This window comes from Corapipo altera, unplaced genomic scaffold, assembly GCF_003945725.1.
Source record: "Corapipo altera isolate COAL_440 unplaced genomic scaffold, ASM394572v1 343, whole genome shotgun sequence".
In the NCBI taxonomy this organism is placed as follows: Eukaryota; Metazoa; Chordata; class Aves; order Passeriformes; family Pipridae; genus Corapipo; species Corapipo altera.
Genome location: NW_020884913.1, coordinates 1804395 through 1829450, shown reverse-complemented (window position 1 = coordinate 1829450; position 25056 = coordinate 1804395). Strand labels below are relative to the sequence as shown.

The following is a 25056-nucleotide window of genomic DNA, read 5'->3' as shown; positions in this document are numbered from 1 at the left end:
TTGGATGGCCACAGACGTGCCAAGTTCTGTCAGTCACCGAAGGGCCTCGGAGATGTGTGTGTCACAAAGCTCTCCAGAGGGGCCTCAAATCCTTCTAATTGCTTTTGTGGCTAAACATTACCATGATAAACCACTTGGCATGGTGAAATAAAGAGTTGTAAGGGACCATCTTGATGTTAAATACATGGAGTCCTTTTTCCTGGGTCTTTATTTCTTTGTGGCTGACTTTGGTCTATAATAATACAAATAACTCTGCAGTGTCTTTTATTAGCAGGGAATTACAAGGCACCAACACTTGCAGCTTAGCATTGTAAAGCAGGCATTAAAATTTACCAGGCAAATAACATTATCTTGTTCATAATTTCCTATGTTCTGTTTGATCAGCAGAGGAAGTCAGGTCTTCCAAAAGAACAGGTAAATTAAATCTGCAGGTCTTTTATGGCTTTACCTTCTCTTTTACATGGGGTCCAAGCTCTGAGACACCTGTTTTTCACAGCCTTTGTTGATGTGAGTAGTAATTTCACCCAGATTCTCTCTGTTACAGAAATGAGAGTTTAGCCCTGAGCTTTTCAACACTTGCTTGTGTCCTGTCTCTTGATTCCATCACATGGTTGTCTTTAAAAGCCTGTATTGACACATCCATTATAAATGGTAATTAGAATAGGCTGACTTTGTGTTAACAGTAGATGGTTACTGATCACAACTGAAATTCTGGTTTTAAAAACTCTGCTCTTCTTTTCAAAAATCACATCTCTTTTCCTGTTGCTGCAGAAATTATTCCATTGTCTGAAGCATAGTACCTTCTCTTCAAAATTACAGGGTTTCAGATGTTTGGCCAGCCAGGCAATGCGAGTGGCTGAGCATCTGTAAGTACTTTATAATATCTTTGACATGCTTTGTGAGACAAAGAATTGAGTCATCTTTTTTTTCCTGCAGCAAGCTTTGCACTCTGGCATTTTTCTTGACTTTTCATGTCTCAACACATTGAAGAACTTACCATGGCCAACAGCAAAATCAGACTTACAAGTTTTATGAAAGGCTAGAGCTAGTGCCTGACTATTCCTCTGAACTGCAGTCCAGATTTATCCAACAGGTTTAAAACTTGGTATTTTTGCTTTTTCCTACATTGCTATTGTTGTCCTCAATGTTTTATTTTCCCTCCAGAAGGCTCTTTGCTGCATGAAGTCCTTTTTATTCCTTTTTAACCCCAGAAGGGACGCCACCTGTCTCCAAATTATGCATTCTATAAGTACATAATAAAACAAAGTCACATATAGATAAACTATCAGATTTTTTTAATGATGTGGACTACACTAATTTTTCAGTGGAAAAAGTGGCAAAAAAATTCAAAACCAGCCATAAAATTCAGTGCTTTTAACTGACAAGATAGGAGTAATAACACTGAGAGAGGTCCTGGGTGATTAGAAAGGTGCAAAGAAAACACTCTTAGTGGTAAGTGTTAAGTAATACTGACATAAGCCCACACAGCTTGTAAAGAAGAGCAGACAACATTTATAACTATGGTATAAGAAAGTGGAAATTAGCTGTTTTAAGGCTGCTCTGATGCTTAGAGTTTGCTGCTGCATTTCAGGAACGTTTCACTCTCCAAAGAGCACAGAGCTTTTTATGTGGAGGAGAAAGTGGTGCTTAAAAAGGCAGAGCTGGGGAGATACCCAGAAGTTAGGAGGCAGAGTGCCTGGGAGGAAGAGCCTGTGCTCCAAAGTCTGGCACTTTACTGGAGAGAAAAGAAAAAAAAAGATAAAGATAAAACCAAGTGTCTAATGTCATCCAAAGACAGGGCATCTGTAAAACAGTCTGCACAGGGCTGTGTAGGCTTTCCAAGGGCTGTTCTTTGTTCCAGTTCCAGTGAGTTCCTGGAACGCAGCCTCCTTCCCTGCTCCTGGAACAGCCTTGACTGCAGGGCTCCTGCAGCCGTGGAGGTGGAAACACAATATGTGTGAACCGTGGATTCAACCAACAAAAGGTTTGCCGGGGAAAACGGCGCCTTCAAAGCGAACCTTCCGCGGGCCGCAAACATTTATAGCTCTGCACTGAAGGGTTTTTAAAGCCTGGCACGGCAACACCGGTTTGGCAAACAGAGATTTTTGGGGGATGTGGGCCTGCTCTATTATCAACATCTACTTCCCTTAGATATCTTCCTTACTCATCCCAGGAGTGGGCTGGAATATCCCCCAGATTGCCCCAGGTGATCCCGCTGTGCCTACACGACTTCCAGGATTTGTGTCAACCTTTTTTTTTTGTTTTGCAAAACTGAGTGTTCTGCTGTAGGTTTGCTTTTTGGGTTTGTGTGCTGGTCGTGGTGCAGGGATATCAGCAGGAGAGAGTCACTGAGGATTTCAGCTTTATGCATTAAAGCGCTCTTGCCAAAATGAGTGTTGACTTTAGAAATCTTCAGATTCCATTTAGAACTTTCTGCTGGCTCTCCAGCCTCGTGTGTAACTGAAACTCAAGAAGATCAAATATCAGAGTGTTTTTTTGAGAAATGACTGGCTAACACTTTTGAATGGCAGATCGCAGGGAAATAGAAATATCTTTGTTAAACTTACCATTTTCATAATAGTTGGCCTTTTCTTGAGCGTAACAAGAGAAACCTGGTGAATGTGATACCTGTGCATGGTAACTATTTACCAATATTTAAAGGCAGGGTAGCAGATGTATCAAGTGGTCTGTAGCACTCTTAAAGTTTTTGAAAGGCATTGCCTTAATTTTCTGTAACAGCAGTGTTTTTTTCCCGTGCAAAATGAAAATACCTATTGTTTTCTTAGCATTAAAAGATTAGTTACAAAGAGCTACTAAAGGAAAGCAGCCAAAGCTGCCATATTTCTGCCACTTTCTTGCGTCAGTGGAGTTGAGAATAAAAGAACTTTCCAAGTTACAGTACTGTACTTGAAAGGGAAAAAAGTATGCTGGGACTTTTATCTGTGTATTCAGTAGATCAGATGGCAAAGTCACCCCGGGAGCTGAGCAGGGGAGCAGCTTCTGCTTTTCTTAGTAAGCCTGGAGTGTGAAGCAGCCCCAAGTACGACATCAAAAGGTACAAATACGCGTTGAGTGTAAAGTTTGGGCTTTTCAAAACATCTCCCTAATTAGCACAACTCGGGTATTTGCAGTTCCAGCTCTGACTTTCTCACATTTGTGTTCTCAGCAGAAGTGGCTTTCTCATCTCACGAATTTGTGTAAGAGGTTAAACCTACAAATGCTGTCACCAAACCTGACCTCGATACAAACCTATCCCATTTCCTTCCAGCATCAATCTCCCCATTGTACCCAGCTGGAAAATGGGAGATGTAGCTCTCAGCCAATTTCTTTTTTCTAGGAGAACGAGATTGTTTTAATTGAATGTTATTATCAGCCAGTTCTTGTGGTTTGACATGGATTCAAAGTGAAGCCGTTCATCCGCTTAAGGAACGCGTAGGCACTAATAGAATAACCTCAGTGAGTTTTTGGATGCCTCCATCCTTAGGGAAATTGGTTTGACTTGCCCCTCAGTGGAAATTTTGTGTACTATTGGCAGCCAAAATAGCACAAGAGTCCAGAAACAGAAGAAAGTCTATTCTGTGCGTGGTACTCTGCTCCCTTTCCCGTTGCAACCTGTACAGTGAATATTTTCTGTTAGTGCACCTTGTTCCCTTGCAGCCCAAGGAACCTGTCTCTGTGTTCATACAGTACATGTCTATATAAAAAGGTGGAAAAATAGATTAGTTTTATAAAAAATATGCTTTATTCTTTGAGCCTTTTGCACGTGGATGTTGCATTCAATGTGCATTTAATGTGCATACTCCATCTTGCACTGGAGTTTGGGGTGCCTTTCCTGGGAGTAGTTTATTTTTGCTGATTTATGCACCATCTTGTGTTGATTCTCTGATGAACGGGATTTGATACAGTAAATATTTCTTGAAAACATGCATGAAGAAGACTGAGGACTTGAGGCTGAAGCTTTTAAAGAAAACTGTGAACCTCGTGGCTGAAGCTTTTTCTTAAGCATTTCTGTGCAGGCATCAGTAGTTTTGTATCTTTGGCCTCTCCAAATAGTTTGACTGTTTTATGGAGCAAAGAGAGTTCACCTGTTTTCCTCTTCAGGGGTCTGTCTATGAAATTTATTCTCAGGAAACTGAAATAAGTGTCACCTACAGGATAAAATTTAGGACTTTAAATGAACCTCTTGGCAACATCCCCTCCAAAACTGCCAGATAACAGAGGACTGGAAGAGCAGTAAAGCTGGGATGAGTCAAGCACGTCAAAAACCTTACTCCTCCAGCACAACCACTTTTTAACTTCTTCTTTTACTAAAACTGTCTCTGCTTATTTTTAGTTCAAGCTTTCACAGCCCTGAAGTCAATAACTTCAATGAAATCAATATGATTTAATAATACAACACGAAGAGTTATCTGCAGTGGTGTTGGAACTGCCTTCACCAGCCTGGACAACCACCTGGAAGACCCAAAATTTGTGTTGCTGGTGTTGAATATGTCTCCTGCATTTGGCACCTCAAGAGAAATATATCCTCAGTGAAAACCCTGGATTGCCAATTATGAAGAATTCATTAAGATTTGCTGAAGTTCAAAGCAAAAAGACCAGTTCCTCACAGGTCAGGGCAGCTCTTCTAATGGTTCCTGCTTTGCCTCCAGCAGCAGCTCATCTCCAGAACCTGTTTATTTTTCTGCCAGGGCTGTTGGCAGGTGAACAGAGTCACATCAGATCACCTCACTTGTATTTTGTGCTGGAAACCTATGCCCTGAATATGCCATTTTCCTGGCCCAGCGTGGCATGAGATCATGGATTTCAAACCAGTCCATGTTGGCCTTAGAAGACAAAACATGCAGTGCCCCGTTCACTTCCCTTTTGAGATCTGCCAGGAAGTCCCAGCTCAGTTTTGCCCTGGGGTTTGCTCTTACAATTCACACCATCCCAGAGGAACAACGCTTGGTGTGGGGAGGAAGGAGAGCATCACTCATCCTGTCCTGAAAATGCTCTGAAATCAGGGCATTTCTGAAACAAAAAGGGGTGAGTGCAAGTTCTTCTAGAACCAGATCGGGGAAAAACAAAACAGCCCCTTTTCCAGGAAAATAATTAGTTAGGACACGTCAGCACCTAAACTTCATGCAGATATCCTATGGTTTGGGAAAACACAGCATTTGTGCACTTACCCAGTGGGCAGCAGTGCTAGTCCAGAATTCATAGACCCACAGAATCATTAAGGTTGGAAAATACTTCCAAGATCATTGAGTCCAACCATCCAGGCTCCTGAGAGTCCCTGTCTCAGGGGCACAACTTTCATTTCAGTAGAAGGTTGTTCTCTCTCTTAGAATTGTTGAAGAGACCTTCAATCCTGAAGTGCTGTAACATTTTCCTTTCTATTTTCTGCATGAGTGCCCAGGGACTTCCAGGAGTTCCCACCTGTGGTGCCGTGGTCCAGCTTGGCCTTTTCATTCCTGTTGCCCTTCTTGCCCTGTGCCCACCCTTCCACAACCAGGATCTAACCTGGAGGAGACCCAGGGAGAGGATGTGCCCACTCAGGGAAGGAGGAAGCCCACAGGAGTGTCCAACCTGCTGCTCCAGGTGCTCTCTCCCTGCTCTGCTCCCTTCCAAGTTTGTTGTGTAAGAAAGGGTGAAAGTACAAACAGGAAAACTAAACATGAAAAGTGAGTTTGTTTGCTTACTGAGAAACCTGGGAGTGGCAGAATGGAACTGTATAAATCAAAATTCAGGCTACCAAATGTTAGATACCTGCAGAAACACCTGCACCACTGGGCCAAGCCAGAACTCTGCAGGCAGCTGGAAGGAGAAATCAAAGTTGTGCATTGACCCTCTCTGGTCTCAGAAAAAAAGCTGTGTATGCTGTATATTTAAATTCCTCTTGTTTTTGTTTCTAATGGTAATATAATTCATTTTCTTTCCAGTCTTGCACTTGTAATTCAGCAAGCTAAAGCAGCAATTACTGAAGGCTGTTAACAGTTTGAATCGTATCAGTGGATTTTAATTGTCTCTCTGGGAGCACCTTTGACCACAGCTGTGCTCTGAGCTCCAAGGAGCAACTCATACCTGATGGACTGTTTTCTTCCTCTTACCAGAGTAACACATCACTTCTGCTTAATGTTTGTGTCAATCTGAAAACCACTGCACGGAAATGTGCATTTGCAGATCAAGTCTGGTGTTGTTGTGCACTCACTTGCCAGCATTTGTGTCTCTAACTGAGCCTTCTGGTGGGTGTGAGGAGGCTGATGTCCCTTCTCCATCCATCTTGCTGTTTGCAAAACCTGTCTCAGCAGAGGACCAATACCAGAATTCTTAGGGGGTTTTTTTTCACTCTGTGCCATATAATGTTTTTCCTGCAGATTATGTCTCAGTTGTGATAAGGGAAAGTTTTTGAGATGCATGAAGTAGCTGACAAGCTCTGCCCCTGGCACTCTGTAGGTCAGATGAGCAGCACTAGTTTGTAGCTGCACAAATGAGAAACTGGTGGCACTTGAGAACCTGGTCTGTTTTCTGTTATTTTTTTAATGCTTTTGCATTTTAAAAATGTCATCCATGTAAGATATATGGAGCTGTTTACATATATTTAAAAAGAAAGGGAAAGTGAAAAGACCCTGCCTGTCTTTTAGATGTGGAAACAGGTTTCTGAAACAGAAAGGCACCAACTGGGTTATTTTTCTTCTTCAGAGCATTTTGGATGATGGCTGAAGTGGATACCAAGGTTTGACATTCATCATTCAAAACCTCAGAATCCTGTAGAAGATAAACTACAAGGATTGTTTTGACTCAAGGAGAATAGAAATGGCCACAGTGGGTCAAAGTGGAGTCTGTCTGTCTGTCCTCTGATAAAAGAAGCCCAGGGGGAAGTAGAAGAACAGGCTGAAGATTTAGGGACATTTCCTCATTATACTCACCCATTCTCCAGAAGATACAGTTTGAGGGAGTTGTTCCTTTTTTTTTAATAGTCTTCCAGGGCTTTTTGGGCCGTGGATCTTTGTGTTGCTTTCCGAGTCCTTGTGCCCTCAGCGCTCATGATGGTCTAAGGCAAAACATTCCCACTGTACAGTTTCTGGGAATCTCTCCCAGGAATCCTCAGTCTGATCCTACCAGGGCTGGCTTGGAGGGGCTCAGACCTGCTGGAAGTTTGTCCAACATACATTGGATCTCAGAGGTGCAACAAGTAAGGCTTGAATGTTTAAACAGGTTTGTTGTTTTTTTTTTTAAGGAAAGTGTAGACAATAATTTAAACTAGACAAATTCTGATTTTTTTATTGATGATTCCAGTTCAGCAATAAATGTTACATTAGACCTAAGGAAACAGGGTGGTGAGTACTCCCAGAAACAAGTTTTGCAGGAATCAGAGTAAAATATATTGAATAAAAAGCTAACAGAAACATTTGAATAGGCCATGGAGCCTGACATTGTTCCTTGCTATGTGAGTATATGCCTGTCTATCTAAAATATTCTGTACTAGTTTTCTAGAGCTGTAAAATGGAAGGGAAAAACTTCTGAAGAAGCTGAAATAGATCTTACCCATGTCTAATTTTGAAAAAAAAAAAAAAAAAAGAACTTAAAGGATTTTAGAAGTGTTTAGAACCATTGGCATTATGACAGCAAGAATCTCCGTCATAACATCATATGATTAACAAGATCAGAAACATTCTGGGATGTTCTGATCAGTTATGTTAATGCCTCTTTTAAAAAAAGTATAAAGCTAATGCTCTATAAAATAGATACTTGAAAAAAACAGTTTTGGTTTTCCTCAGGCAAGTGAGATTAGAGTTTCGTAATCTGTTTGACCAGCTGCAGAGGACGTTCTGTTTCATTTTTTTTTTTCTTTTTAAGTAAATGAGCTTCATCTCAACACGATTAAAAAATTAAAAAAAAGAGAATCGAGCTTCAAAAATGCTCGGTTTTCACACATACTTTAAAATAGGAGCAACTGCATTGTCATGTCTTGTTGCAAATGTAATTGGGTTGGAGGTCATTAAAGACTTTGAATTAAAGAATTTCCAAGTTTCCAACTGTGCGTCCTCCCCTGTCAAGAATCATCCCATTTTTGGCTTCCAGACATAATTTTAGCAGATATTACTTTGCTGCCTCTCACATCTTACGTGTGTTGAGTCAAGCTCGCTCTTGTTCAGTTCAAAAAGCAGTGGTTTGCCTTGAGAGTTAATGTTGTTGATTAAGGTTACTTTGAAAGGTAGAAAGACATTATTAGATTTCTTTTTGTGTGCCTGCATGCAAGAGGACATGTGTTATTTTATGTAAAGGGAGGATTCCAGCAATATTGAGCACTTCATTGCACAAAATAAATAGTTTTTCTTTCGTTCTTACTGGGAATCAGATTAGCCTATTGATTAGAAATACCTCAGCCTTTCATATTTCTTTTTTAGAAGAGCATAACAAAATAAGAGGCTTTGTGAAACCTGTGAGAAGTGTTTATATTTCCAGGTTTTCATGCCTCTGTGAGGAGGAATGCATTTTAAGGAGACATTTGTAGAGCACTAGGGGTCTGCTGGAACCTCTGGGCTGGCTCCAGGTGTAAAGTATCCGAACACCCACTTAAAGTGGCAGTTTGGTGATAAACTTGGTTGGGAATGAAGCCCTGGGCAGGGACAAGATTGCCTTGTTGAGCGAGCGATTGATAAATCTGCTTTATCATGACTCCTCTAAACCCTTGCAGGAAATTCTGCTCGAACCCCTGATGTTTGTTTTCACGGAACTGTTGTTAGGAATATACAGCAAGCAACAGAACCCGATGTGTCACTGGTTAATTTGTGTTCACAATGGCAGTTTTTCACTGGCACGGTGCTGATGTGACGTTTCAGACGTCGTTGCGGCAGAGCATCAAAAATTCAAGAAGTCGTCTCAAACATGTTGAAGGCGACATCAGGTCTTCACAGGAAACCAGCTCAGAGAATGGCAGGCCCCTTGCTGCTCCCTTTGATTGCAAAGTGTTTAATAAAAAGCAAATTAGGAAATGAAAATTGTCTCGGGGATCAATCGGGCGCAGCAGTTCCGCCCGCTCGGCGTTATCTGTCAGACGTTAACCTGATTGGGAATGTTGTATTTGCTATAATAGCCTCAAAATCGGACTGAAAGGTTTGACTTTAAAAATACCTGATGTATTTTGCGTGTGCTCCGAGGCTGATAACAAACTCTGCAGTTCAAGTTTTAATAACTCAGGGCAGGAGGGGGGGGGGGGAGCTGAGGAACTTCAAAAGCTTCGCGATAAACGTTTTTGACAAAGCGTCAGCCGAACATTAGGCAGAATCTTGGTAAATCCTCTCATAAGTGGTTTAAAACGGAGTTTTGAACTTCTCCTTCACAAGTGTATGCTTAGAGATGTCATGGTATCTTTGGGTTTAGAAGATTCACTTTTATCTGGTGCATGTACTCCGTTGGTGTTTCTGCCAACACCTCAGAGAGGGCAAAGGGGGGAACAGTGGAGCAGTTTTCTCCTTTTGACAGCCTCTGCCCCTGCTCTGGACCATGACACTCATGGAGGGTGGAAAAAGGGAAAGCAGCGCTGGAGCAAAGCACTGAATGCTCCAGGTAAATATCAGAGTAAACCTTCTGAGCTGACAGGCTTTCTGACTGTCTTCGTCGTGACAACCCCGAAGCGTCCTGGTCATAGAGAGAGCAATGGTTGGACATGGCAACTGCTTGTTGGGTTTTGTGGCTCCTTGAGAAAAGCAGATGAAAGCCAGTTTATTACAGCTCTTTGAACCTTGCCTCCCTCCCCTCTCCTATCACCTGAGCCACTAGAACAAAGCAAAAACTTTGCTTTCCTTGCCTCCCCCTGAAAAAAAACCCAAAACCTAACTTTGCAATTTATTCTGTTGTTGTCTTTGAACTGTTATCTCTGCAGGACCTGCTCTGCCTTATGGCTTCCTTTGCCTTTCAAAAGAATTGAGTTTAAAATGCCCTGCAGTAAAGCCCTGGCTCAGCAAAATGCTTAGGCCCCTGCCTAATTTTAAGCCTATGAATGGCACTGCTGGTGCTATCGAAGAGTTTTAGGGAAGTATCTTAGAATCATAGAATCCTAGATTGGTTTGGGTTGGAAGAGACCTTAAAGATCATCTCCTTCCTCCCTCTGCCATGAGCAGGGACACCTTCTGCTATTCCAGGTTGCTCCAAGCCCCGTCCAACCTGGTTTGGACACTCCCAGGGATGGGGCAGCCACAGCTTCTCTGGGCAACCTGTGCCAGGGCCTCCCCACCCTCACAGGGAAGGGCTTCTTTCTAATATGGTTCAAGACTTTGCAGAAAAATGATCATAAAAACTTCAGTCAACTCAATTAGATATTTACAGAAAATGCTGGAAATGCATCTGTATCTTATGGGAGCAAAGCAGGGAAAAAATAGTCATGCTAACAATCCTAACAGTGCTCAGGGAATCTCCAAAACACACAGATCCTGATGAAGTCTGATGTGAAAGTGTTATGGGACTGCTCAGGAGCTTATGCTGATGATCCAAAGTGTATCGTCTACTGCCTATAAATTGTGAAAAATGGAAATAACTTGTGTTAGAGCCACACTGGAAAATGTTTGTATAGATGTTTCTCTTACGTTTAATACGTTTTTTTCACTACTAAAAGAGAGACGTGGTTTTGTTCCTGGAGTCAAATTATTCCTTTCCTTCCTGAACCCTTTTCTTTCTTCCCACAGTCCCTGAAGGGAAGGATTTGTTGTGCTTCCCAAGGGCATCTCCTACTGGCAAATCCCTGAAGCAATAGAGTGGTACAAAGCCCCCACCTTGGGTGGTTTTGCAGCGTCTCCATTCCCATTTAGAAGTGTCAGCAAAGTGAGCAGACTTCCATTACATTATTCCAAGTGGGAGTTGATGAATCCTATACCTTTGGAAGTTATGCCTTTTATCTGATCCCTGACCAAGGAAAGCTTTTTTTCCATAGTGGCAGGAGAAAATGGGCAACCACCTCTTGTAGGGACAGATTTATCAAGGTATTGCCATTTGCATTTTCATTCTGTGTTGTAATTTCACGTTTGCTGTCCGTGAAATGGTGTTTAGTGGTTAAAATTAAAATATGAGGCCTGGAGATTCCCAGATTTGCTGTTCTGTCATTGCATAGCAGGACACTCTGCAGATTGGACCTGTCAGGTCTTCTCCTTTCCCCCACCCAGTGTTGGCAACTTCACCCAGGTCATGAAGTTGGACTGATGGCAACAGGCTGGGAGGTCAGTGAAAAGCAAAGTAAAATAGGAAGGAGAGATGTCAAATATTGCTTAAGGTGTTTTAATTTCTGTTCCTGAGGAGCAATAAAGCATAAATGCTCTCTACAGTCATAACAGTAATTGTAATGTACCTATAGGACAGAAGAATAATTTGTGTTATTAAACAGCCTAACTATTTTCAGTATAAAATAATAGATTTTCTGTTCTGGTGCAGTGATGCTGGCCCCTGCATGTAGGTTGTGGAAAACTTTGTTTGCAAAAACAAAGCTATTGTTTTAACAGAAACCACAGAAATTTGGCCTTTCATATTGAATCAGTAGCATAATGAGTAGTGGAGCAATAGTTCAACATCAAAGGAGACTTCTTGGATATATAGTGTGTTGCAACAACAGCAAAAAAGTTCCCACCAGAAAGGAATTTTGCCATATGTGAACAGCAGACATATGTATTAGGTTAAAACCAGAAGATTTCCTTTGCTTTACACCAAAAACAAGAGAGACCTTGAGTGCAGAGGTTTGCTGCTGGAGAGCAGTGTCAGTGGGCAAACGTTCCAGGAAAACCCAAAAAGCGTTGAGGATGCACCAAAAATTTGGCTCAAGCATCAGCATTTCACTTTTTAAAATGCCCTTGCTTTGCTCTGACTCGTGGCATTGCATCAGTGCTCTTTGTGGATATACTTGCCCAATTTATTTATGGCTGTTGTAAACCCAGAAAAATGTATTTACGTAAAATATTGTAGCAAAAGTAATGATTACTTTGAAAATTCTGTGATAAATTCTGGTGGGATTCTTGGCCTGCTTCCTTTGGATAGAGTTGTGTCTGGTTCTGAACTGTGAGACCACCTAGTGTAAAGGAGAAGTTTTTGCCCAGACAGCCCATAATTCCAGCTTCAAGGAGAGATAAAGGTGCTGAAGATTGAAGATTTTAATGACAACATTTAAAGCATCTCCATATGTATTTCTGGAACTAAATTTGCTTTAATTTTTATTAACATTCACATGGCTTTTTTTTTTTTTCTCCAAAGTTCCAGAGGTTTTCTTCTCATGAGCGGGGAGAGAAGACACATCAATGGATGTAATTTGAATTTAGAAGGCACTTAAAGAGAGGCCTGTATTCAGAATTATTCTTGGCACATGTTTTGAGGATGTAAAGTGGAAGCCTTCTTCTGTGGGCATTAGTAAGGAGATAATTAAGACTACAGTAGGTAATTATGGTAGCTTTTATTACTGCATCTTTCATTAACTAATTATATTAATTTGGTAACATTTGAAAAATTCTTTGAAGATGAAAAGTGCTAACTCTTACTACCTTTAGTTGCAGCTTTACTCTGCACTGGTCATAAATATTAAGGGCTTTTCTTGATAGAGATGCACATCCATGTGTGTGGAGTTGCTGGTATATATATATATATAATTATATATTGATATCAGAAAAAGACTCTGCCATTATCTGGCATGATCTGATCAGGTTGAGCAGCAACTTTCCTGCTGGCACTCTCTGTTTCAAAGTGAAAATACATTGGTATTTAATGTTTTTTAGAAAATTTTCCTTCCTTTGTAATTATCACTTATTTATTTAACCCTCAGACCAGAGAGGTAAACGATTGTGATCCCAGACTTGCCATTGGTGTGATGGAATCAGGAATCAAGTCCTGTCTACTCTCAGGAGCACACCAAAAGTAGGAAATTATTTCAGGTTGAAGAAGCAAAACATCATTATTTGTAAATACAGTATCTTCACAGTAATAATCAGTAGCAAGAAACTAAAAATATTAATTATTTCTATTTATGTAATTCTTCAGAACTGAATTTTGTTTCGGGGAATCCAACCCTTTTAAAAAAATATCTTGTGGTTAAAGGATAGTCAAATCAGTTTTCATATATTAGAGACTAAATCCTTCCTACATTCCCAGTTCATACTTGTTCCTGTGGTTCTTAGGACTCTTTCTCTTCCCAGCTTTTAGCTGATTTAGATTAAGCCCTGCAACAAACACCAGAAGTTAATTCCTGCCTCGATTAGAGATTTTGTCGTGCTGCCATCGTACCTTTTTGTCTCTCTAGGGCTCCTTGTCAAAAGTATATGCTTTACAAGTTGGATTTTTTTTTTATAAAACACCCTTTTTCACAGCCTCAGTCTCCCCCAGGTGTCCTTCTGAATTCTTCTGGTCCTCTGCATCATCCCACCACCTCTGGGAACCCCACTCCCAACTCCACGTGCACCAGCTCCACGTGTCTCCAAAGGGCTCCAGCCTCCCATGAGCAGAGTTAGGGTCGAAATAAACTTCATTAAACCTTTTGCTGGTGATAATCAACCCAGAATGGAATAATAGGAAGGGAAAAGTGCCTACCCAGAGATGCAGTTTGGGACGTTCCTTTCTCCTTCCACATCAGCTGGTCCCCAACGTCTCCTGCACCACAGTGACTGTGATGGACTCGTCCACAAACTCCACTTCAGGTCCCAAAATCTGCCTGCAATATTCCAGTGGTCTGTTCTCCAAGCCATGACTCTTCTCTTCCATCCTTCTCGTGCCTCTCAATGCTGTGTGCGACCAAAACAATATGATTTTATTTTAGGATCCTTTCCATTTTTAGGAATAAATCAAATGAATGTGCCCTTTCTACAGCTGTAATTCACCCACATTGTTGCAGTGGAGCTTATTATCTCATTTACATTTTTAAGGGCTCTTCAAAGTGTAGGATATCTGGGCTGGAAAGCAAAACATTTCATTTCTTTGTTCTCTGGCCAACACAAAGCACTTCCAAGGTCAGGTATGGTGTAGCCATTCAACAGCAAACATGTTTACATGGCATTTGAAAGCCCGTTTAACTGAAAAGAAAATACTGTGTAACAGTGATGCAAGTCAACTTAGCACAGCTGAGGGACAGGGATTCATTCTGTACCTGGAAAAATTTAACTAAATAAGTTTTGGTTTCCATTCAGGGAAAAAAAAAAAAGCCTCTGATGCTTAAAAATTGGCCTGGACTTTTATTTTTTAATCCCTTTTTCTTCATCTCAGCAGTTATTAATCATAAGTTCTGTTAGTCTTTGGGCAAAAAGTGACACTTTGAAGCTGTAGAATAAAAATACGCATTTCTAAACAGGACAAAACATTGGTTAGTTTTACAAAAGAGATGTTCTGGGATGTACCTGTAAGTTCTTTTCCGTTTTTAAGAGTTTTCTACGTGGCAAAAGCTTCCCTGTCTGATTCAGAAGATGAGTTGGGGGTGCTGGGAGCTTCAGGAATAACCATCAGCTTTCAGGCTCTGCCCACTGCATGTGAAGCTTTTTGACCATAGAGAGAACTTTCAATGGGATCTCTAAAAAGGTGCATTATCCGTGACATCCATCATAATTCCTCCTAGGAAATTAATGGGCAACAAGCTTGCTTAGTTCTAATTACTCTTTTCAGAGCTTAATCATACGCAGGAATCTACAGCAACCCTGAGATTTTGATGTTACTTTTTCTTTTTGGCACAGCTTTGGTCAAATGCTGATCTTTTGGTTTTACTTTTCCTGTCATTGTGCTGATAGAAAAGCTGGAATAGCCAAATGAACATTAATTACTCATGGAATGTGTGCAATGCAGCAATAGGCCAAAAAGTGTCTAGTTAGAAGTATTTGTAATTGATCTGAGGAGTTAGTTGGGGGTTTTTTTTGCCATTTCAGTACAAAACCTGCCAACAGGCAGTTATGGTGTGATTGGAAAAGTCTGTGAGCTCACAGTATATTCTGGTCTGGACAACTGGTGAATGGATGACTGTAAGACTTGATAGTTTGCTACACTTACATGCCATAGTAAAAATACCTTATTTCTAAATTTAAGACATTTTCTGCCCTCGTAATGAAATAAAACACGTGTGCTCTGTGCTGGCAAACACCGTCTCGGGTAGGTGAGCCTAACAAAGGCTGTGTTATCTGAATTTCCCAAATGAAATCACTTGCAGATGCATTGCAAACCCTCAAGATTTATAAAGGAACTGCTCATTTTATCCTCTGAAGAACATGTTTGTTGTAAAGAAGAAAAGTAAAAAGGGAGAGGTGAAGGGAGGGAAAGAGCAGGGCACCAGTTCTCTTTGCCACCATGTGGTTGCTGTCTTTGAGCAGGAACAATCTGAGATCCTGTTTTGTGCTCAGGACTTGCAGATCTGTGTGATATAAATCTGTTCTTGGGCACAGATCTTGCAGATCTGTGTGCTGGGTGTGATATAAATCTGTTCTCAGGCACAGATATGTTTGTAGGTAAACACATACATTTGGACATACACATCCCATCTCTTGACTGACTTCAAAGTCCTGTGACAGAGTCAAACTTGCTCTTGAACCAAGGGAAGGATGACTGATGGGAGGCAAGGTTTTCTCCCTCCTTATTTTTCACTGTTAAAAGCTGATCCTGAAATAGCAGGAGAAGATGGGTCATACTTTGTAGTTTATCCAAAACATGCTGCAGGAATGTTCCTGAGAGTCATCCTGGACTGGTTATGTCTGGACACTGTGGGCTTATGGCAGCACTTTTGTCAAATTAATTGGGTTTTTGGTGATATTTCTGATACATGGAATGACCCCTCTCCTTATTGCATTTCTACATTGACATGCTCATTTTAGTTTTTAAATCTGAGTGTGCTTGTTTGTGTTTTACCTCACGAGATCAGATGCACAAAAAGAAAACAAAAAGCCTGCGATTCCCACATAATTCCCACATATATTTCGTTATGTTAATGCAAATTCCTGGTACTGCAAGACTTGTTGAGTATTGAACAGGGGTTGTACATTCAAAGCCTGGATTTCAACACTGCTCAGAAGCTGCGATAGCGTAAAAGTCCCTGGGCAGATTTGAAGTTCGTGCTTGGGTCTGGTTACAATTTTTGGCATCAGAACATGTAATAGTCTTACAGCTATAAGACTTTAAAGTTGATGTCTGGCATCACTTCAAAACAGCGTGCAAGATCTATCATAACTCGTCCTCTTATCTCAATAGCAATTCTATCCTGTAAATTATTGGAGAGGACAGTATTTCGGTGCTGTGGAAAAGAGCAAGGCTTTTTTTTTCTGTTAAATCTTTGCCCCACGAGTACTTTTAATGATCCTGAGTTATTCAGGGGTGTTCTACTTGGAGGAAGCAAACATCAACTATGTGGTGTGTTCTGCAAAGTGCCCTGAGTCCGTGGGCTCGTTGGTGTGTCCTCTCAAGGGAGAGGCAGGGGCACTAGGGGAGGGTCAGGTTGGATATTAGGAAAGATTTCTTCACTGGAAGAGTGGTCAAGCGTTGGAAGGGGCTGCCCAGGGAAGTGGTGGAGTCCCCAACCCTGGATGTGTTCAAAAAACGAGCAGATGTGGCATTTTGGGATATGGCTTAGTGGGCATGGTGGGATTGGTCAAAGGTTGGGCTTGATGATTTTGGAGGTTTTTTCCAGCCTTAACAATTTTGTGATTCTGTGATTCAAGGGTGCAGCTCAGCTTTTTAAAAAGCAGCACTGGAGGCTCCCTCTGTGGCATTTACAGCATATCTCCAGCACAAGCCCCTTCCCAGGTCCAACCCTGCCTCTCCCAGCTGATGGGTATCAATGCCCCCATTTCCTGCCATACAAAAGATAACTCAAAATACTCCCTTTCTGAGGCTGCAGCCGCCTCTGTGTTGGTGTCAATCCCCCCTCCACATTGTGCACTTTGCCTCGAGTCAGCACTTGCAGTTAACAATGCCTTTATTCAAGCTGACAACATCACTAAGCTTTCAGTAAATGTGTAAGTAAATGTTAAGCGTGTATTCAAACATCCAACAATGAGTAGGAAACTTTCAAAAAAAAAAAAAAATCTTTGAAACTTTGTATTGTTTGTTTGGTGTGTATCTGTTAGAAATAACATAGACTATCAGTTCCTTGGGGCACGCTGTTCCTTTGTTAAGCATATAACAAAAAGATCAAGGCCCCGAGTGACTGCTGTAATAAAAATAAATATATAAGAAGAACAATAATGACAAAATAAATTTGTCCATGCATTTTATGGGCTTGGTTTAGAAGTGATTACTTCTGAACTAAATAAAGATTGGATAGTTGTGGTAAAGTGACATGATCATAATGTTCCTTTTATTCACTGCCATTTATACTCATTTGTAGATCAGATGCTAGACTTGACTGCGGGGCGGGAGGGGAGCCCCTCGTCTCGGCCAGCATCCCATTTCAGTAATATGGAATACATTTTCTCTGCAAATTCCAGGCATTGTTTTCCAGAGAGAGGATTATTCTTCTGGCTTAAAGGCAAAATTATTGGTACACTGCAAAGCTGTCCCTAGGTTGAACAAGACGACAGCAAAACTCTGAGACATTCGCAAATGCCGTGGTTGCAATTGCAGTACTTCCATTTATCTCCCAATCATTGAGGGTATTTATTGCATTTTTAGTATGAATACTTGCAGATTATAATAAAGTGGAACTCTTAAGACATAACTGCTGTTCACTCAATGGTCCTACCTGTGCAGATCGACTCAGTGAGTGGCCAGAGTGACTCTGTCACCTCCCAGCACCGAGTCCCGCTGGGAGCTCACCCTCACCGTGCACCACTTTATTGATCAGCTGGTGGAATGACGTGACCCGTGAGTTTTTCCTGCCATCCCGTGTTTCTCAGGGTGTGTTTTGCATCCCTTGGTGTCGTTGCAGGCCTTGCAGGACGAGCTGGAGAGTTACCGCAGTCAGGTGTACGCGGCCGAGAGGAACCTGCAGCGCCACGAGCTGAAGGCCCAGGAGCAGGTACTGGGTGCTGCCCCCTCCCCATCCTCTTCCCTTGGGCAAGGAGGTTTTGTGGTTAAAAATAATACCTTCCTTCAAAGCAAAAAAAAAAAAAAAGGCACATATTTCCCTGCAGATTTTTCAGCCAGCTTTCTTTTCTGTTTTGTTGGTAATAAAAGAGAATTAAACTGTCTGAACCCTTCAGGCAAATGCTTATCTCCTGCTCTCTGTTACAAGTTGGTATTTCGGCTTTTCTGGCTGCTAAGTGATGCATTTATTTTGTACTGACTATTTTCAACTGGCTGTACTGTTTTAATAGAGGTTTCTGAGACTATTCAAACCTGTTGTTTAATGGTTTGTATGAAGAGAATTATAATTGGATGGGTATCTGAGCTAAAAATAATCTTTATTCCTGATCTTCTGTATTCATTGTCCTAATATGTTGTCTGTAAACAATTTCATATGATTGATAGTGCTGAAATTTTTCTGGACACTTTCAGTGGAATCAGAGATTTAGTGTGCTTTGAGCAAAATAGTGTATGTTGTTTACAGACTAGTTTTGGAACAGAAGGTCAATGATCTGCATTCAAACCAGATTAAATTGAAATAGTCAGGCAAGTATACAGGTGATGAATGTCTGAATCAGACAGGACTTCATAGATTTCTAATACAAATCAGGTTTTTCAGCATTTGAGAACTTTATTTGGTGCTGAGTAAACAGTATCAATAGCTTATATCCTGTATAAAGCATTTCTAACTCCATACCTGCAGGAATAATAAGTTGGGGTGTTTGTAGAAGATTAATGGTCATTAATTTCAATTATTTTTTCCATGGTTGTTGCTGTCCTACTTGCACATGGGAATCCTCTTTCACATTCACATATTTCTGGAGTGTCAGTAATTAACTGTTCCATTCTCTTTCCCCTCTGCCTCCCAAATCCAGATGTTGGGCCAGGTTCATCTTTAGCTGATGAGGAATTTGGTGTAGTGAGTGAGTTGGCCTACAAGCCTTGCATTTTGGCTTCAGAGTCTCCTGGAAAAGGAGGAGGACAATTAGCTCTTTAAGACATGCTTGTCCTTCCCAGAGAAGAGCACTGGCTGCACATGAGAGACATCCTCTTCCAAATCTCTCCATTTTTTATGTTTTTCTTTGATGTTTTCTGACCCATTTTGAGAGAGGATCCAGAAGAAGAAACAAAAAAAATGACTTGTGAAATACAGAGGTAGAAGGCCTGACATGCAGATCCACAGGGTGGTCCCCCCTTTCTGCCTTCAGGGTTTTCTCTTCCTCAGCATCTGCTCCAAACCAACCTACAGAACTATCCTGTCCACACTAAATTAATGAAGGACCAGCTCAGCCAGTAACATGTTGTTCCCCAGTATAATAGAACAGAAATGTTATTTAAATTACAGTTTACTGTCCATCTCTGAGCTTTTCCTGCAAGGTTGTGTTGTCAGAGTTTGGTAACACTCATGTCCGAGTTGGTCAGTGATCTTGGCTCTGCCATTCATCCATGGAATTCAGAGCTGGAGCCACTGAGGATGGTTTTGTTTAGGTGGCTTTGGTCTGTTTTGTAGACAAACATTTTGAAAGTTGTTAGTGTGTCTTCTCCGTGACTGGTTAATTCATTAGTTCTTCTTATCTCTCCAGAGGAAAAATGCAAAAACGAGGGCTCTGACACGTTTCCAGTGATTATGTTTGGCCAGGGCACCTGTAAACATGTTCATCAAGTGTTAACAGTAGTTAACGACTCATCAGCCGATCAGGGAGTTGAAATATTCAAGGCAGTAACTTGTTTTCTGCTTTTACCAAATGCTGCCTGAATCAGAACTGCATAAAACACGGAGATTTGTGCTGGCACTGTTACAAAAGCCACTTTCCCGAGCTTTTACATGTCTATAAATAAGGAGGAGAGAGGGTTAAACAGCTTCTGTTTTTCATTAAAAGGAAAAATCTTGTGTTTTGATTCTATAACAACAACAAACAAATGAATGAGACATGAAAAAACATCTTGTTGTGCTTTTAATTAAAAATAAAAAGCTGTTTCTCGTTATGGCTTGTTGGGTGGTATCTTGGTGCTCCATGTTGGCTGTTTTTTCAGTGCAATGTCCTTATAACTCTTCAATCTCTGAGAGTGACTGACAGAGCTGCAGAGCTTTAACTCTTTGTTACAGTGACCCTCTGGTGATCACACAGACTTAACCTTTCGTTATTATAATTATCCAGAGAGACAGAGACAAACTGTCCCATAAATAAAGGGGGGGAAATGCGTTGGACTCTGTCTGTGCAGAGCCGAGTGTGGTGCTGCAGTTGGAGAGCAGCAGTTGTTTTTATGGAGCTTTTCCACTCCCATACTTCATGTTCTTGGCTGAACTTGTGGTTTCTCCTCTTTACTTTTCCTGTCCCCTTTTCAGTGTGAGTAGGTGCAATCACGTTGTATCTGTGTTGTCTCACCAGTGGTTCTCTGGACGATGAGTTCCAATCACGTTTGTCAAAAGTGCTGGGGATTTCTCTCACTTTGAGTAGCCTAAATAATTTTATCTTTTCCATAAAGGTTGTCCTGTCTCTGTCCTGGTGTTCCAGGACAATGATCCATGTGTTCAGTAATGCTGCACTTAGGGTTGCAGTCTCAGAGCTGTATCATCTTTCCCCATGTCAAACTGTGGGATGTTTCCTTCAAAATTTAGATGTTCACCTTTTTGAGACATATAATTGTATTCGTGGAAAGTGGCAAACTGGCAGCAAATGAAGTGTAACTCACTTTTTTTTTTTTTTTTTAATTTATAGTCCCAAGACAGTTAAAACAGTCTGGGAAGGTTTCTAGGAAATTTGGGGGTGTCCAAACCATTTTCTTTAAAAGCAGCATGGAAGTTTCTTATATCTCAAGCCTACATAGCTCTGGATATCAGCTTTCTGTCAAGTGATCCCATTTAGGTTGTGTTCCTTATCATGTCCTCTTGGGGTGAGTGTATCCCTTGGTTGTCCCTGATACATGTCTGGATCTAATTCCGACAGAAATATCTTTCATCCTACTAAAAATGTTTCTCTTAAGTCCAATGGCTTTGTGCATTTGTCAGTCACAGTTAAAAAAATCTCAGTTGTTCATACAGGAGACTTTACATACTGTGAGTGTGTAATTAAAAATGACACACATCACTGAGAGCTTAAGCATGTCCTTAATGAATTCAGGAATTTAGGCATGTGCAACAAATTTTGCTGAATTGGGGCCTGTGTAAAAATTCATGGTGGTGATCTTTTTGCTTTACTCCCTAGATTTCTTTAACATACCTAGTTTAACTTCAAATTCCCTTTTCTGGAAGGGTAATCATCCCAACTCAGTTTACTGAAAAGCTGCAAGAATTTCTCTTTTGAGAAATACAAGCAAGAATTTTCTCAGAAAAAAAAGGCTATTCTTTCATTCCTTGTTCTAGTGTTTTAGCTATGGGGTGAATTGAGTATGATGTAAATTTGGGGATAATAGAGGGGGAAAAGTTCTTTGTGTTTGCAAAAAACTGAAGTAGCAACATTATAGATACTCAAGCCATACTCATTCAAGCAGTCAACTCATAAATAGTCTTAAAGAAGAGAGATTCTCTGAGACAGAAAATCAATTATGTTCATTAATATTGCTGAGGAAATGAAGGAAAATAGCAATGGGGGTTTCCAGCCCTTTAATTTCTTTTTCCTCAAATAGATTATAAAAAAGGGAGAAAGGAGTTATCTGAATGAGGATGTTGTAGAAGTATTTGGCATAAAATGGAACAGCTTAGTTTAAGTGGATTTCACTCATGTTCAAATGAAAACAGGAGTGATAATTGTAAAAGAGCCATGATTCAAAAGCATTCAGCCAGTGTTCATTTCTAATGTTTATTATCCTGACTTGCTTGATTTTTCATGACTGCTGGATATTTACCACACTCAGCCCAACTTACTGTTTCCATGCCAACTAAATATATTTGTTCTCAGATGAATGCTGTGATGCATCCTTCTGAAATTTTAGTTGCTGTGTAGCACAGAGAACTTCTAAGGTTTGCCACACCTTCTCCTTGCTGGGAATAGAGCTGCTTGCCAGAGGATTTGTGGAGCTGTGAGCAAGGAATCAGTGAGACACAGATGAGCAACATACACTGATGTCCATGGTGTGAGTCCCAAGTAGTTCTTAATTCAATGGCTGGAACACTTGAGTACTATTATCCCTTTAGTTTAGGGCTTTTGGTCCATATTTCTTTTCAGAAACATTACCTAGTGGAAGGTGTCCCTGCCTGTGGCAGCAGGATTGGAATGAGATGATCTTTAAGGTCACTTCCAACCCAAAACATCCTGTAATTCTACGATTTTTAAAGGTATCAAAATGTTTTAAATGCCGTCGAGTGACAATCTGGGGCTCCTGCCTTGAATTTCCAGACTTCCTCAGTCACCCAAAATCAGACAAATAAGCTCTGTATTTAAAAGTCCAGGTTGGCTTTGTGTCCAGCTGCAGGTGAGGAGGATGGAGGCAGCCTTTGTTTCACCAGGCTGAGGAGCACTTTGGAAACTCGAGAACCAAGAAGTCATGGACTGGAGGTGGTGAGGAAATCCTGCTGTTTGCTCTGCTTGCTTTGACCCACGTCACTGAAACGCTTCCAGATTTTCTCCCCCAGAGACCCATTCCTGCTCCCACAGAAGTGGGAAGGAAGCTCAGTGTGGATGTGAGTGATGGTAACCACAGCAGGGATTCACGGGGAGCAGCCTCTGGGGCCGTGGGGAAGAGAGGGAGAACCTGAAAGAAATTTCCACCGTGACTTTCAAGAGCAGCAACACCGAATGTTGTCACCTTGAAATGGTTTCCCTGCAGTTTCTGTGTGTGATCAACACCTATCAGAGAGGGTGGGTTTGAAGAGTGTTGGTTTTCCTGCAGTTCTGGGAGGCTGAGGAGGGACCTTCTGTCATCTCCTCCATCCATTGCTCTGCTGACACACCCAGCACTGGGGTCAGGAGGGACCCGTGTGTTTCACCTGTTTTCCCTCCATAAAACATTTCATATGCTGTGAAAGATGTAGGAGCCAACAGGCAGAGGGATGTAGCTCCCCACAGGCTGGCACCTGAAAACTGGATGGTTCCACATCTGCACAATAGAAGATTTCTTTTCTAACTACTTATAATGGATAAATTTCAAATTTAAAATATTTCTACTCAAAAGAAGATGTTGGAGAGCCACAGAGGAACAGTGAAGAATGGGATGTGAGTGTGAACATGTTGCTCAGGCTGTTTGGTGCACACAGACCACAGCATCGAGTTCTGAGGGTGTTCTTAGTCCATTTTCAGCCTTCCCAACAGAGGCTGATGGGGAAGGATCAGGCTGATCCTGGTTATATCTCTGTAAGAGACCTTTCATGGATATAGGTGCCTCTATAGGTGTATGGCAACGTTGACTTCATAGAATGGTTTGGGTTGGAAGGGACCTTAAAGAACAACCAGTTCCAGCCCCTTGCCATGGGCAGGGACACCTTCCACTAGACCAGATTTCTCCAAGCATATGCTACTTGGCCTTGAACACTTCCAGGGATAGGACATGGATTTAGGTACAATAAAATGACCACAGACATTATTTGGAGCCCAATTCTACCACTTTTTACATTGGTTTGTGCTCACCATATACACAAGTCCATTAATATATTCATTAATCACTTTGATGCAAAGGTGGCCCCCAGTTTTTTAATTAAGACTGGAATTGTTAGAATAAATCATAATTTTGCATTTGGCACATTTTATATTTTGTCTAGCATTTTCTTTAATGGCTGCCTATGAAAGGAAAGAGAATTAAAATGAATATGGGAAATGTTTCTGTACAGCAAGAAGTTTCAGATTAGCAGAAGGAGATAGAAGCTGAGATTCGAGCAGAGAAAAACAGCTTTGCAGGTGGGATTTGAAAGGAGCTGGAAATCAATGGAGTTGAAAGTTCCCAGGAGCTCCATATGGCAGGAACTGTGGGAGAGAAGGCTCTCACCAACTGTGCAACTGTCAAAGGGAAAAGCGTTGATGATGATGATGTACGTGTGGAAGTCAGTGATCAAATGTTAGCTTTGGTAATCAGGCACAACTGGAAAATACACAAATATACACCTACTTTACAGAAGAGAATGAATTATTGGAATGAGGTGGCCAGCTGGAGAAAGGCAGCAAACAGAAAGTACAGAACGACGAGTTAAAAGGAAAAAGAGAATTGTTACCAAAAGAGAATAGAAACATATGCCAGTGTGGAGGAATTAGAGAGCATTTTAAAATGTCAGTTTTCTTGCTCTGCGTCTTAAATAATAGTGAATGAGAAAAAGATCTTTCTTTTAAGAGAGCAGCACCTCATTTGAGAGTGTCTGTGGTTTGCTTGCATATTATCAATTAAGGGGATTTTGTTCTTTCAGAAGCACTTAAAGTAGGACTACAAGGGACAGAGAGGCTGATACTTAAAGCAGGGAATCCGAAAAAAAAGGAGAAGTGGGAATGGATGGAGGAGCCAGCAGATGACAGAGGAGCAGAGCAGAGACACCTCATCTCCAGAGCGGTGCCTGTTCAATTAGTGAACTGTCCCACTCTCTTTTTCTAAGTGATGAGGGGCTTGGATGGAGCAGAAAAAGACTGGAAAAGACCAACTTTATGCTGATCTTTACCTTCATTTAAATTCTGAAGCAGTATTTTGTTGTCAGTTTGATCACCCCCAAGTGCCATCCCTCAGAAGTCCGTCCGGGCAGCGCAGCCGTGTTGTCTCCTGCCCTGCCCAAAGCTGGGCAGGCTCTTCCCAACCCTTTGCAAACCTGGCAGCTGGTTTTCCTGTTGAGACGCTGATTGGATTTTTGGTTCTTGGACATGGTGATCGTAAAAGGAGCTTCTGATGATTATCTGCAAAGATTTGCTTGTTCACACAGTCAGTGTGAAGATCTTGAGCCTGATCCTGCTGCTGCTGAGCTTTGGGAGCTCTTGCTGGCGTTGGTGAGCACTCAGCACCTCCTGTACCAGACACTGGAACCTTCCCACCCTGGATGGGAGGGATTCTGTGGAAGGTAACACATGCTGGAATGTAAAACTGAAATGCATGAATGTGTTCCAGCGCTGGTGTCAGAGTTGCTTTATTTCAGACTGAACTACCCTGATAGTGCGTTAGGAATCGGCT

The 25056-nt window shown here is 41.4% G+C and overlaps 1 protein-coding gene across 4 annotated transcripts in view; it reads left to right on the top strand.

The window, feature by feature from the left end:
* CEP112 (centrosomal protein 112) overlaps positions 1-25056 on the top strand; it is a 154549-nt gene that overhangs the window by 119481 nt on the left and 10012 nt on the right. For all 4 annotated transcript variants that reach the window (XM_027654428.1, XM_027654424.1, XM_027654425.1 and 1 more), the window contains one exon: positions 17843-17932. In XM_027654428.1, the coding sequence (XP_027510229.1) occupies positions 17843-17932 (90 nt within the window). The remainder of the gene's footprint in view (positions 1-17842; positions 17933-25056) is intronic.